The sequence below is a fragment of the Amblyomma maculatum genome, chromosome 4, assembly GCF_055883805.1.
Source record: "Amblyomma maculatum isolate TAMU_Amacu chromosome 4, ASM5588380v1, whole genome shotgun sequence".
Lineage (NCBI taxonomy): Eukaryota > Metazoa > Arthropoda > Arachnida > Ixodida > Ixodidae > Amblyomma > Amblyomma maculatum.
The window spans coordinates 135,458,359-135,472,072 of NC_139347.1; the positions used below are offsets into that span (position 1 = coordinate 135,458,359).

Here is a 13,714-nt window from a genome sequence, read left to right on the forward strand (position 1 = left end):
GGAAAGTAGACGAAATGTTATAATGTGCATTCCTCAAAGTGTAATGTTATGCTATGCGCAACATAAACATAGACGCAGAAGCCTTGCTCTTCGCTCTTGAGAGAAAGTTATCAAAAAGGAAATTAGACGAATTGTTATAATGTGCATTCCTCAAAGTGTAATGTTATGCTATGCACAACATAAACATAGACGCAGAAGCCTTGCTCTTCGCTCTTGAGAGAAAGTTTTTAAAAAGGAAAGTAGACGAATTGTTATAATGTGCGTTCCTCAAAGTGTAATGTTATGCTATGCACAACATAAACATAGACGCAGAACCCTTGCTCTTCGCTCTTGAGAGAAAGTTATTAAAAAGGAAAGTAGACGAATTGTTATAATGTGCATAGTCACACAAATGTATGGAGTGCAGCCATGTGCAAGAAATCACATAAACTGCGCGCGTAAATGTTGTTTGTTATGAGAGAAATGAGAGTCATTAGTCGGTGAAAGTCTAGCTTTTTGTAAAATGGTCTTGCATAAAATGGTCCTTTTTCTCCATTTTCACTTTCACTCCCACCTTCCTTCCTTCCCTTACGGCGCGGTACAGGTGTCTACAGAAACAAGTGTGACAGATACTGCGCCTTTCCCTTCCTGTGAACCAACTATGGTATGGTAAGGCACTGCTGCTGAGCGGCGCAGCCCGTTTAAAGTTGTAAATGATGGTGACGCTACACCTCCCAGAGATTACCACGTCTGAGAGGAGGAGGAGGAGGAGGAGGAGGAGGAGGAAAAAACTTTATTTAGCCCTATATTACTTGGCGGTTCTTGGGACGTCTTCAGAGATGTCTGCTTGTTAAATCCACAAGAGTCTTCTCCGTCGACTTCGTCCACTTTTGCACAATGGTCGGTTGCCCTCAGTCCAGGGCTCCGCTGGCTACTGCCGCCCGTTGGGCTCGCTGTACCAGACCTTGCTGGTCTTCGCAGCGGTCGCTGGACAGCAGTAACGATCCCCGACGAACTTCGCAAGTCCCTCAAGGTAGCTCCAATCCCGAGAAACATGGACCCTAACCTCCACCAAGGTAGAAGAGAAGCAAGGGCCGATTTTATTCAAAAAAACATACGCTCCTCAATACACGACCGTGTATGCAGACGCGTCCTCGAGAGGAGGACACAACAAAATTGCAGTGGCCACGGTGGTCGATTCGTCTCTACGTGATGTGACCAGCGCCTCTATCCGACACTGCACAGTAGCAGAGGCCGAGGAAGTAGCCATTTCTCTAGCGGTGGCGGAGGGCTACAGAGCTGGGCTGTCGCTAACGATATTCACGGACTCTCTAACAGCCTGTCGAAATTTCATGAATGGTAGGACTGGTCGTCACGCGCTCCGTATACTCCTCGAATCGAGCGACAGAATTAAAAACCACGGATAAAACAAGACCAGACACAAAATTATGTGGGTACCGGGGCACATGGGGCTGGCAGGGAACCAAGAGGCTGACAGGATAGCTCGAGCATGCACTACTTTCCGAGCATCCGACGACTCCGCGGAACTTTTGCCAGCACCCAAGGCATACTCGGCCATACTAGAAAACTATAGAGGAAGAAGAATGCGATATCCCCCACCGCACAGTTCTCTCACCAGAAAGGAAGCTGTCATATGGAGACAATTACAGACGGTTCATACCCAAACCTACATATACTAAACAAAATGCACCCTACCATATACGCTGACAGATGTCCGTGGTGCGATGAAAAACCAACACTATATCACATCACATGGGCCTGTCAAAGCATAGATGTGGTCCCCGAAATTCGAAACCCGAGTGCGGAGCAATTGGAGACCACGACTGAGAAAAAGTGTTTCGCTTAGTATAAATGATGAGCATTCAAAAGAAGCACTAATAAAGAGATGAAAAGAAAACCCTTTACTGCCCACGCAGCGCCAGGATATGTACAAGGCCGATATGCACCATGTTCACGCTAAAGATTATTACACAATAATAAAAAACCTATACTAAATTACATAAATGATGCATAACGAAACGGCACGAATATGTTCTAAGGCGTGTCTAAAGACTGCTGGGCGTTTCATAACAACTAGGCTTCGCGGGAAGAAGGAAATCTGTTATGTGTTGGTTCTTCAAGTGAACTCTTTTTTGCTCCTCCCGGCCTGTTCTGTTCGACGTCGAGCACCCAGTTGGACGTAACGGATTAAATATTAGTGATGCAGTGGCGAGCATCGCTAGCTCCTTTGTTCCTTCATGTATAAGTGGGAAACGTGCTCAAACTGTCAGCCCAACTGAAACAGGAAGCATTCTCTATGTACTCTAGTTTATAGTGCTTCGTAAAGCCGAACTGGTTTCCGCCGTGCTCACAGTGTTGGAATTACATTAACGATTACAAAAATGGCGAGTTGTCTTTGCACGGACGAAACTGAAATGACGAATCTCGTCTTCCTCATAAATGAACCAAAACACTGAGCCCAAACCTCACACAAAGAAAGAGAAAACAATGTTGTGCACATAGATTACCGCCTGCCAATTAGACAGATTATGCTTGAGGTCATGTGCCTCTTTTGATTCTGCTTGAGGAAAACTGTAATCTCTCTACATGTACGTGAATTATTTGCTGTGAACACTCTAATTAAATGTCAATTGCAATGCAATATAAAACTGGGGTCGTTTAGTGAGAATGATATAAGTGCTTCAGCAAATAGTCTTGCAGTGCGTTCTATATAAAAAAAAAAGCTACAAACGACTTCCAAGGTTATGTTCAGTCATTAGCGCGTGTGGAGTGTACAACAGTTGCTTCGACGGCATCATCCTGCTGTGCGCTGCACGAACCTCTTGCCGTTTCATCAGCGCTAATTGATACCCTTACTCTAGTCGCTGGACGCTCCTGTTCCTCCTGTTTATTGAAAAACTCAACTTACCATTACTCCTCATCTTCCTGGAGGAGACGCCAACACCGTTACAGCCATAGAAAGGGAGCTGAATAATGGCGCAGCATTTGCGTAAGAAATTAACAACCATGGTGTGCACTTGCGTATTAATCTGCCTGGAGTAAAACTGTTCTTTGATCCCTGTCACCGCACCCATCAATGCAAGCAATCTAAACCACAAGGTGCTGCCATCTACATAAATGAATTTGCTCGCCCGTGCCAACATTAAATGCTCACTGTAGCCACGGTCATTATAGGTCTGAACAACACATTCTCACACGTTTCAGTCTGAATACCTGCAGTAGTTGAACGTGTCTTTGAACTACCACTGTTTCATTTGTTCTAGGCGTTTTCGTTTTGTGTCGGGGCTTACTTTTACCATCTGATTATTCCTTATGGCCATGTATTAGTTTTGTAAGCATTGTGCAATGGTGTATTTTTTGTTTTAGGGCGAAAGCCTTTAATGGCTCATGTTGTCGTGGACAAAATGTGCCCCGCTTTTGCGGTGGCTCTAATTGGCCAAGGCGGGATGACGTCATAAAGGTCTCAACCAATCACAGAGCACCATCACATTATGCGCGAATGTGTGCCTGATTTGGCCATATCTCAATCAATAACCAATTACGAAATAATGAATAATTAAGTAATTACTAATTGATGACCAATTAAATAAATGAATGAACAAATTAATAATGTATAGTTATTTGATTATTCGTATAATAATTACCTACTTACTTAACATATAAACGGCTAATGACTGATTAATTTATTAAATAATTATTAATTAGTGCTAGTTACGTAGCAGAATGTGGCCACAAACTTTCGCCTTTCACGAACGTTAAACCTGAAAAGCGCATAAAAAACACGGACAACAGCAAAAGACGGACACACGAGCGCTTACACGAGTGGTGCGTCAATTATGCTACCTGAGAAAGCGATGGCATATTTTTCATCTTTTACATGTGCAGTCCGATAATGTTTTTTCCTGTTAACTCTGAGCCTTTACCTTCGCAAGCGCATGCAAACTCAAGTGTGCAAATATTCTGCTTCTCGCATGGAATAAAATCAGTTGGAAGAAAGTGCTCGTGTGTCTGTCTTTTGCTGTTTTCCGTGGGTTTTTTATGCGCTTTTCAGGTTTAACATATCTTACCAACTCGCCCAAATGCAGCCATTATTCAGCCTTTCACTACTTTAGTCGCTAATATCCCTCGTAATTTTTTCGTTTTCGCCCCACTTCCCCAAAGAGCGGTACGCCAGTCTGCAGTGCTTGGTGAATAAGTGAACTGAAACAAACAGTCACGGTCCGAAAGATAGACACAACAATAGTAAAGCTGCGTTGAACCGCCGGTATACATAAAGGATGCGTGCGGTTCTGCATGGCATGTGGCTACGACTAGCGGCAGCAGTAAAACAAAGCACAACGGAAGGCAATCCAAGTCGAAGCGATTGCCGCGTGTACCATCGAGTAACGGCATTACTGTACGCCATGCAGAAACTGGCGCAGGGACAAACAGAATTAAACGGCCATGGTTGCGGTCAGTTCTCGTAGTCGCAGCCGTCCAAGAACGGAGACACCTTTGCATACAAACACTTCTCCTCCCAGCCCGTCCTGCGCAAAGAAGGATAGACGAAGAAGAGAGTTAAGGAGGTTAAGCTTTATCCCTGCTCTTTTTATCGCAAGAAGAAAGCAGTGATATTCCATGGCGCAATCGAAAACTCTTTTCTTTTCTTTTTGTTTTGCCAAAAAGCCCTGTCCCGTTTACCTGAAGCAATTTGGAAAACTTTCGCCCAGAAAAAGCGAGAAAGGTTCGACTCGTAGGGAATCACTGTTCACTAGTTCAGTTGTAAAACCAATAGCTTCCTTTGCATCGCATTAAGGTGGGGTTGAACACCACAGAAAACCGCAGCCATGGGAGCGCACAGTCATTCTCCAATCAGTTGTCATCAATGAGTCCCGCACATGGCAGAACTGGATGGCCTCCATGTAGTCGTGAGGTTCTATATTAAACTGCAATAAATGCGTTATAACATTTCCGCAGCGTTGGTAACATATTGGGTCATTGGGCATGTATATAGAACTGTATACTTCAACAATCGCGTAGCGCAATGCTGAGAGAATGTTTAAAGGCACGTGTAGTATGTAATACATTAGACTAGTGACTAAAAATAACGTTACAGTAGTCAAATGATGCGCCTTGTTAACTCACTCTTGGTGTCTGTGAAAGCCAACAGCACAAAGGGCGTGCTCTAGCACAAGGTGCGAATGAAACCTGCGCACATACGTTGTGCTTAGCGGAGGATAGAGGCCTCTGGTGGTACTATCTCTGAGCGCCGGTGCTGCAGAATTGCATGCAATCATGGTGGAAACAGCGCTAACACAGGTCGGAGCAAGAGCACAAAACAGGCGTGAAAACCGAGAAGCCCGACTCGTCCCTCTTCTGGTATTGCATGCGAATGCTGACGACGACTGCAACGCGAGATGGCCGCAGTGCTTACCAGTACTTGAAGCCCCACATGTGTCGAATCAGTGCCGCACATCGAATGTCGTCCTCGAGGTTTTCGTCCAGGAACGCTGAAATGAAACGGGGGGTGTTAGGCCACTTTGAACAAGCTTCGCGAGTATCGTCAAACATCATCATCATCATCATCAGCAGCAGCAGCAGCAGCAGCAGCAGCAGCAGCGGCGGCGGCGGCGGCAGCGGCAGCGGCAGCGGCAGCAGCAGCAGCAGCAGCAGCCAAACTATACCCACTGTAGGGCGAAGGCCTCTTCCATATTTCTCCAATTAACCCGGTTCTGTGCTAGCTGCATCCACTTGACCCCTGCGAACTTCTTAACTTCATCCGCCCACCTAACTTTCTGCCGCCCCCTGGTACGCTTTCCTTCCCTTGGAATCCAGTTTGTTACCCTAAGCGACCATCGGTTATCCTCTCTTCGCACTACATGTCCTGCCCGTGCCAATTTATTCTTAATTTCCACTAGAATGTCGTGTAGAATAGTTAGACACGAATATTCAGCCGTATTTGGCTCACGTAACATGGATAAATTTCGGTTAATAATTTCTAAGTTTCGCTGTGTGGACTTTAGTACCAGGAAGGTTATAGGGGCACCTAATTAACACAATGCGGCCCGTATGACTTACTTACGCACGTTTGGGAATAATAGTGAAGTTACAGTTATAATATACCTTTTTAATTTAATATTTAAAACGAAATCATTGAAATGTTAGTGGAATGAAAATGCAGTGTTATGGCGCTATCACGTTAACTCTAAAAGCGATAAAGGGCCCATGAAAATCTATTTATTAAAACTAGAAAATGTGTATCAGCAACAGGAATTCTATCAATCTTGTCCACAAAGCAAATTTTTTAAAAGTTAGCTTCGTTAGCACCGATCATATCGGTGATCGAAAATGGTGCTCCTTCGCCACGCCTCCACTCAGCGCAACGGCGCGCGAGAAAGAAATAATTAAAAGAAAAAGTCGTAATGCCACCCCACCCACGCACCTTCCCGCCCGCATCATTTGGGAGTGTGCAATGAATAGGTGCACCTAGCACGCCACGATGCCATCATCGGGGGGTTTTCGCTCGTACATGTGTGTCACCCTAATCAGTTGCGAACCGTTTTAAAAGCACGGTTTAAAAATATTTGTAAATTATTGGCCTCACAGTAAGGTTTACAATTTGACTCGCATTCAAAGACCACTTGTATGAATTTCTTGCATTATAATATTCACTCACGTAACATTTCAAGGGTACTTTAAATTCAAAAGCCTCAAACACCTACTTCGTCATTAATTGTAACAATTTTCCGCAAAATTTTTGCAGCAATGAGCCCATTGAAAAATCAAGCTCAGAGGCAAAGCTGCTATCGGTGATATTCCCACTCACCGTCGCAGAGCTCGTGGCAGCGCCCATTGCGCATGCCTGGCACGTACTTGTCGAAGCAGAAGAATTGGCTTGCCAGCTGCGTCGAGGGGGAGGGGTAAAAAGGGGGGCGGGCGGGAAATGTAGAACGTAAACAGATTCTCAACGAGTGCAGTGCTAGGCTGAAAAAGCTTAAAAGAAAAAGCAGTCAGTCGCGTTCCAAAGCGCTTATTTTACCGTTAACGTGCGGGCCAAGTGGTCCGTGTTAAGAATCCCTCCCGGCGACTCTTATGCGGCCCGTGAGTTCGCCAAACGCGTTTTGTGGCTCAGATGAATTCCCCATTCCCGGGGTTATCGCCACACTTGCACGAACTACGAGCGATGCGAACATTTTCCTCTCTGTTCAAAGGAGAGAATAGGGCGCGTGCTTTCTGCGGAACTCTGCAGCCACGTTACTTCTGTGGACTCTTACGTGCCTTAACTAGCAGCAGAAGGAACAGGTCTGCGGCCAATATTCCAGATTACGTAATCCAACCAGGGACAAATAATTAGACTAAGGCTATAGGCAAGTTATGTCCCGGAACACAGTTGATAAGGAAAAGCGGACAGCGTTCCTGGTAGAGGCGTGGAGCGATTGGAAGCCATTCATCGAACTCATTTTGATGATTTCTCTAAATCCATGAATGCAGTATACCACATACACTGTAGAAAAAGTTTGTTGAAAAATACAAAAATTTTCTGGCAGCTGTCCTGCCAGAAATTTTCTGTTGTGCTGTTTTCTGCTTCTTTTTTATAAATTTTCTGCGGTTTTACAGTTTTTTCTGTTTACAACAGATAAAAATATTTGTAAGTTGACAACAATTTTTTGTTATACAGCGTTTTTCCTTATTGCTGTCTTTTCTTTCTGTGGCAGTGAAAAAAAATGATACCAATATATCTTTTTTTCTTACTCGTCTTTCATTTCACAGTTTCTGCCTCTAATAACAATAAAATTGCTTTAAGCGCCAATTTCTTTAATGAACACTATTTTAAGGCGAACGCCTGGCCAACTACATCTCACGAATATCTCTCGGCGCTGGCAATACTCGATGGCACCCATAAGGCTGGCCTCGCAACAGCCGTTGTCTAGAAACCGAAAAGAGGCAAGTGGAAAAGTGCGTAACAGATACAACAATATAGCAGGGAGCCAACCAACAACTGACCTCAATGTGTCACCATTGGTTGTCTTCTTTCGAATCGAAATTGTTACGAAGCCAATCATCGGACAGCGTCTTCGGTGTTGTCATACCATTTCGCTTTCTAATCAGAATATACCTACTATTCAAGTAAAAATCAGTTTGCGGTATAAAATAGAAGAGACGGCAAAAATATATCGAATTGTTTGCCTTCGATTCAAGGTTTCGGCTGGAAAACCGAAAATTACTGTCTTTTTAGTGAAAGTATTTCGGTCAGTGAAGTAGAACAGATTTTCTCTCTACTGGTACAGACATTTTCTTTAAAAATACCTGTAATTTCACACACATTTTTCACAGCGTATAGTCATGGTAAAAAAATACGCGGCCCACGGCTTCGGCAGCTCTATCACACAAGCGCTGCGAGGATATGCATTGTGACGACTGGTTTATCCCTCGCTCTTGTGTATTTGTGTCTCGCGCTTGCCAAACTACAAGTGCACCGTTCACGTCTTTCGCAGCCGACGCTCAGTACGGAGGAGGGCGTCTCCACTTCGCTTCGTTTAGCGCTTTGTTCACGGCGTGCAATCGGCCGGTGGTGGTGCTGAAAACCTTTAATTAAAAACGAAAATGATAGCGCAGGCCCAAAAGGGCCCCTTACATTAGGGGAGTCCCGAGTCCAGGATTCCGTTGGACAAAGTTGCCGCCCTTGCCTTTTTGCCAGAGCCTGTTAGGACTCTATAGCGCAGAGCAGGACAGCCTCCCATGCCTCTTGGGTGGAGGAAGGAGTAGGGGAAAGGGCAGCATCTTTTTGATGTGGTCACACCATATGGTAGACATCGGAATTCTCTCCTTTGTGTGGGCACCGTCCATCTATCTTATTATCAAAATGCTTTGCCATTGGTGGTCTGCAGGCGCCGCAGGGCTCGTTCCTCCGGCCTATACTCAGCCCCTCTGCAGCTGACGTTGTTCGTGGAAATCAATCAGAATTTCCCGAACCCGCCCGAGCGGTTGTCTAGGCTCGACGCCGGAGGGATCCGTGTGAGGAGCCCGGTAAGTAAGCGCCTTGTTAGCAACTCATTACTTTGCAGATCCTGGTAGTCAGGAGTCCAAATTATGCATTTGGGAGAGGAATTCGATTCCCTCAGAGCTTTTTTAGGAGGTAGTAGACTAACGGCGAGACCTCGCCGGCCACACAATACTCCCAGGCTCGTCGTGAGTCTGTTATGATTACTATCGAATTCCAAGAAGTCCAAGGCGATCAACGCAATGGCAACCTTCTGTGAAGAATTTCGAGCTCGATAGGAGAGCCCGTTAATTTTGCGGTCGTGGTGAACTATTGCTGCCGCATAGAATCCGGAGGGCAACGACCTTGTCGCGCCCACATAGTATAAAGTATTGTGTGTAACCTGTGTTGACGTTCGAGTATTCGAACGTGTGCTGCTCGTCTACCTTCCTGAGTGTGTTTGTCCATATTTTGAGGGACTGTTTGGACCCATATCTTGTGACGCGACAGCTCCGGTAGCCGAAGTGTCTCCACTGGGGTGCATTAGTGTTGCATGTGTAAGAGGCCTAGTAGGCTGTGTCCGGCTGCCGGCTGCGAGGGTCACTCGTATTGGTTCACAAGGTGAGCCTCCGTAGCTCTTGGTAGGAGTTCAGCACCACTAGTTCAGACAATTTCGTATTAGAGACCAAAACCGGAAGAACTAATGCTTGATTTGTGACCTTCCTATGGTGGTGTCAATGTGTTCCTCGCTTTGCTGCGTGGTGTGTACGCACGTCGCGGAATATAGAAGTATGCTGGATACGAAAGCGTGGGAGAGAAAAAGCAAGTCCCTGCACTGTGACCCACCGCATTTTTTGGAAATGGAGACGAACACATAGTCCAACGACATATTGACGCTACCATAACCTTCACTCTTAAGGATGGTCGTCTGCCTTACCACGGGCTGCAGCGCAGAGGAATTCAAAGAATTAGGAGCTAAAGCGCGCCGCAATATCTTTTTTACTACTTTCTCATCGAGGAGAGCGACAATGAAGGGGTGGGACCCACTCTTAGTGCATACCCTCGCCACCGGTGCGACGCGGAGCGCCCATCCGATAACAGCGCCGTGATAGCGGTGAGCAGCCACTCTCCGGCTATTTGGAGCAGCCTGGGAACATTTACCTACCCCAGTACGTACCCACACGTGCAATACAGAAACCTGTCGTGAAGGGGCACACTTTTGCAGTGTCAAGCGCTCGCAGCGCCCGCACAGCCACTTTCACGACCACAGCCGTGCGCCGCGTATTCTAGGCAGCGAATGTATCTCACTGTACGTCGTGTTGTTGTGCAAAGAATGGGGCATTGAAGTTAAGAGAGAAGAATGCTTAGCAGTCCAGTTCAGTTCAGTCGTGTCCGACTCTTCGTGACGCTATGGACCATGTCATGCCACGCTTTCCGGTCTCTCACTATCTTCCTAACATCACATAACTTCATCTGCAGTGTCTCGAGGATGCCATCTAACCATCGCGTTCGCTGCCTACCCCTTCTCCGGCGACCCTCAACCTTTCCCAACATCAAATCCTTCTCCAGCGACTCCCCTCTTCTCATCAGATGACCAAAGTCATCATCATCAACATCAGCCTGATTATACCCACTGCAGGGTGAAGGCCTCTCCCATATTTCTCCACTTAACCCGGTTCTGTGCTAGCTGCATCCACTTGACCCCTGCGAACTTCTTAATCTCACCCGCCCACCTAACTTTCTGCCGCCCCCTGCTACGCTTTCCTTCCCTTGGAATCCAGTTTGTTACCCTCAGCGACCATCGGTTATCCTCTCTTCGCACTAAATGTCCTGCCCATGTCCATTTCTTCTTCTTAATTTCCACTAGAATGTCGGTAACTTGAGTTATTTCTCTGACCAAAGTAGCTGAGCTTTAACTTTAGAATTTGACCCTCCAATGAGCAGTCAGGGTTTATGGTCGACAATATTGACTGATTTGATCTTCTGGCAGTCCAATGAACTCTCAAGAGTATTCGCCAGCACCACAATTCAAACGCGTCAATTCTTCGGCGGTCAGCCTTTTTCACAGTCCAGCTCTCGCATCCATACATCACAACTGGAAAGACCATAGCACGAGTTATACGGATCTTGGTTGGCAGACTAATGTCTCTGCTCTTTACTGGGCGGTCAAGGCTAACCATTGCTTTCTTTCCCAGAAGCAGGCGTCTCCTAATTTCATGGCTGCAGTCTCCTTCCGGGGTAATCTTGGAGCCCAAGAAGAGAAAATCTGTCACAGCTTCCACTTCTTGTCCCTTGATGCTCCAGGACTTGATAGGGCAAGACGCCATGATCTTTGTCTTTTTAATGTTCAGTTTAAGCCCAAACTTCTCACTCTCTTCTTGTACGCGCATCAGATGACTCTTGAGTTCCACTTCACTTTCTGCGATTAAAGTGATATCATCCGCATATCTAAGGTTGTTGATAAGTTTTCCAGCAATCTTCACTCCAGCTGAAGACTCGTTCAGACCGGCCTTCCTCATGATGCACTCTGCATATAGGTTAAATAGGCAGGGCGACAGTATGCAGCCTTGCCTCACTCCTTTCTCAATCGGAAACCAATCTGTAAGACCATGCCCAGTTCTGACTGTGACCTCTTACCCTTCATACAGGTTCCTGAGGAGACAGATGAGGTGAATCGGAACTCCCATCTCTTGGAGAGCTTGCCACAATCTGATGTGATCTACGCAGTCAAACGCTTCCGCTAATCAATAAAGCAGAAGTAGATGGGTTTCTGGAACTCTCTTGCTTTTTCCATGATCCAGCGAAGGTTGGCAATTTGGTCTCTAGTTCCTCTACCCTTGCGAAACCCAGCTTGCACTTCCGGAAGCTCCCGATCCACAGACTGCTGCAGCCTACCTTGGAGGATTTTCAACATCACCTTGCTAGCATGCGAAATAAGCGCGATCGTGCGGGAGTTGGAACAATCTTTGGCACTGCCTTTCTTTGGAATGGGGATGTAAACTGACCTCCTCCAATCCTGTGGCCACTGCAGGGTTGTCCAAAGCTTCTGACATAATGTATGCAGAATGTTAACAGCGTCATGGTTGAGTTTTTGAAGCAACTCAGCTGGAATGCCATCACTTCCGCTAGCTTTGTTCTTAGCAAGGCTGGCTAAGGCCCATTCAACTTCACTCTTTAGGGTGCCCGGCTCGAGATCAGTAATCACAACCGTCTTATGTTGGGTTTGCACATTCGGGTCCTTCTTGTGCAGTTCTTCTGTGTATTCCTGCCACCTCTTCTTTATCTCTGAGGCTTCAGTGAGGTCCTTGCCTCGTTCGTCCTTTATCACGCCCAGCTTAGCACAGAAGCTTCCTTTGATATCTTTGATTGTCTTATACAGAGCTCTTGTGTTCTTTAATTGGCTGTTGTCCTCAACTGCTTGGCATTGTATGCTCAGGAAGGCATTCTTATCTCTCCTTGCTATTTTCTGAAAATCCTCATTGAGAACCTTGTGTCTTTCTCTTTCCCCCATAACTTTTGCCATCCTCCTTTCCTCAGCTATTTGCCAAGCCTCTTCAGATAACCAGTTTGCTTTCTTGCATTTCTTTTGCTTTGGAACTACCTTAGTAGCAACTTCTTGTAATCTATATCCCGAACTTATTAGTCCAAAATCATGCAAACTCCGAACTCGGACTTGTCCGAGACCCTCCGAGAACTGCTGCGGAATTTACAAAAGAGGCAACGGGTATTGAGGTCTTTCAACAGTGGGGTGCGCAGTAGGGGCCGACTGGCTTCTTTAGCAACCACCCATCACTGCACGCCTACGTCGCTCTCCCCTGAGGATTTTCGAGAGTTTATGCGGAACATTGCGCGTGAAAAGCTCCGGAAACTCCACTTCGAAGCTCTACTGGCAAACATCGCTGCAGTAGCGGACGTGGTCCGAGATGAAATCCGGCGAGTGGTGTCGGCACCTCTAGTAATCCTGCAGCCGGAATCCTACATAATGATGTACAGCGATTTACTACGAAAACCTGCAGCAGTGCAACAAGCCTTTTCTCCCGTTACTATTTTACTTCCTGTGCAATACCAAGTCACAGCTGTGCCCGCCCCGCAACAGGAATTCAGGCCCGTCATCCGTAAAGCGCATGTGTGGCGAACGCCAACAACAGGCCATTGTACTACCAGTGCGGAGAGCCCGGGCATATTTTGCGCAACTGCCCCTACCGCCAAATGGGTCACTCAGGGGTTTTTCTCCCAACGCAGCTCGACTGCGCTGCGGTGAGCGACCGCAGGAAAACCAGCACTACCGGGCCGCTAACGTGCAGCCCTCGACTGCACAACGACCCAGTCCCGATCCCTATCACCAAGATGATTTTCTTCTCTCAACCACCTGTGGACCTCTGGCCGGTTCAGAGGCACGCCCCCACGGCAGAAAACTTAAGGCGGCGTCCTCTAGAGTTAGGGCCGCCGCTGCTGTACAGAATCAAGAGCCTCCATACGACGATTTGCCGCGATGTGCCGACCGACGGCAACTTGATCCGACGAGCCTAACGACAAGCTGCGAAAAACTGGTTTCCGCCGAAATTACAGTAACCACCGACAACTGTAACGTGACTGCACCCTTGGACACTGGCGCTGATATTTCGATAATGAGCTGCCGGCTAGCCACAACTCACAAAGGGTTTGACGCCTTTGGACTGGGCCGCAGTTTCGGACAGCCGGCGGCCATGTGGTTAAGCCGATTGGTATGTGTACCTTGCGAATACAGTTCCGCTG

At 46.7% G+C, this 13,714-nt stretch overlaps 1 protein-coding gene across 1 annotated transcript in view; it reads right to left on the reverse strand.

Annotated features, from left to right (window-relative positions):
• Positions 1-1,103: 1,103 nt before the first annotated feature.
• LOC146192641 (lysozyme C-1-like) overlaps positions 1,104-13,714 on the reverse strand; it is a 38,298-nt gene continuing 25,687 nt past the window's right edge. The window contains exons 3-5 of the mRNA XM_084602542.1: positions 6,806-6,881; positions 5,414-5,489; positions 1,104-4,526 (exon numbers count right to left, since the gene is read on the reverse strand). Coding sequence (XP_084458668.1) covers positions 4,454-4,526; positions 5,414-5,489; positions 6,806-6,881 — 225 coding nt within the window. The 3' untranslated portion in view covers positions 1,104-4,453. The remainder of the gene's footprint in view (positions 4,527-5,413; positions 5,490-6,805; positions 6,882-13,714) is intronic.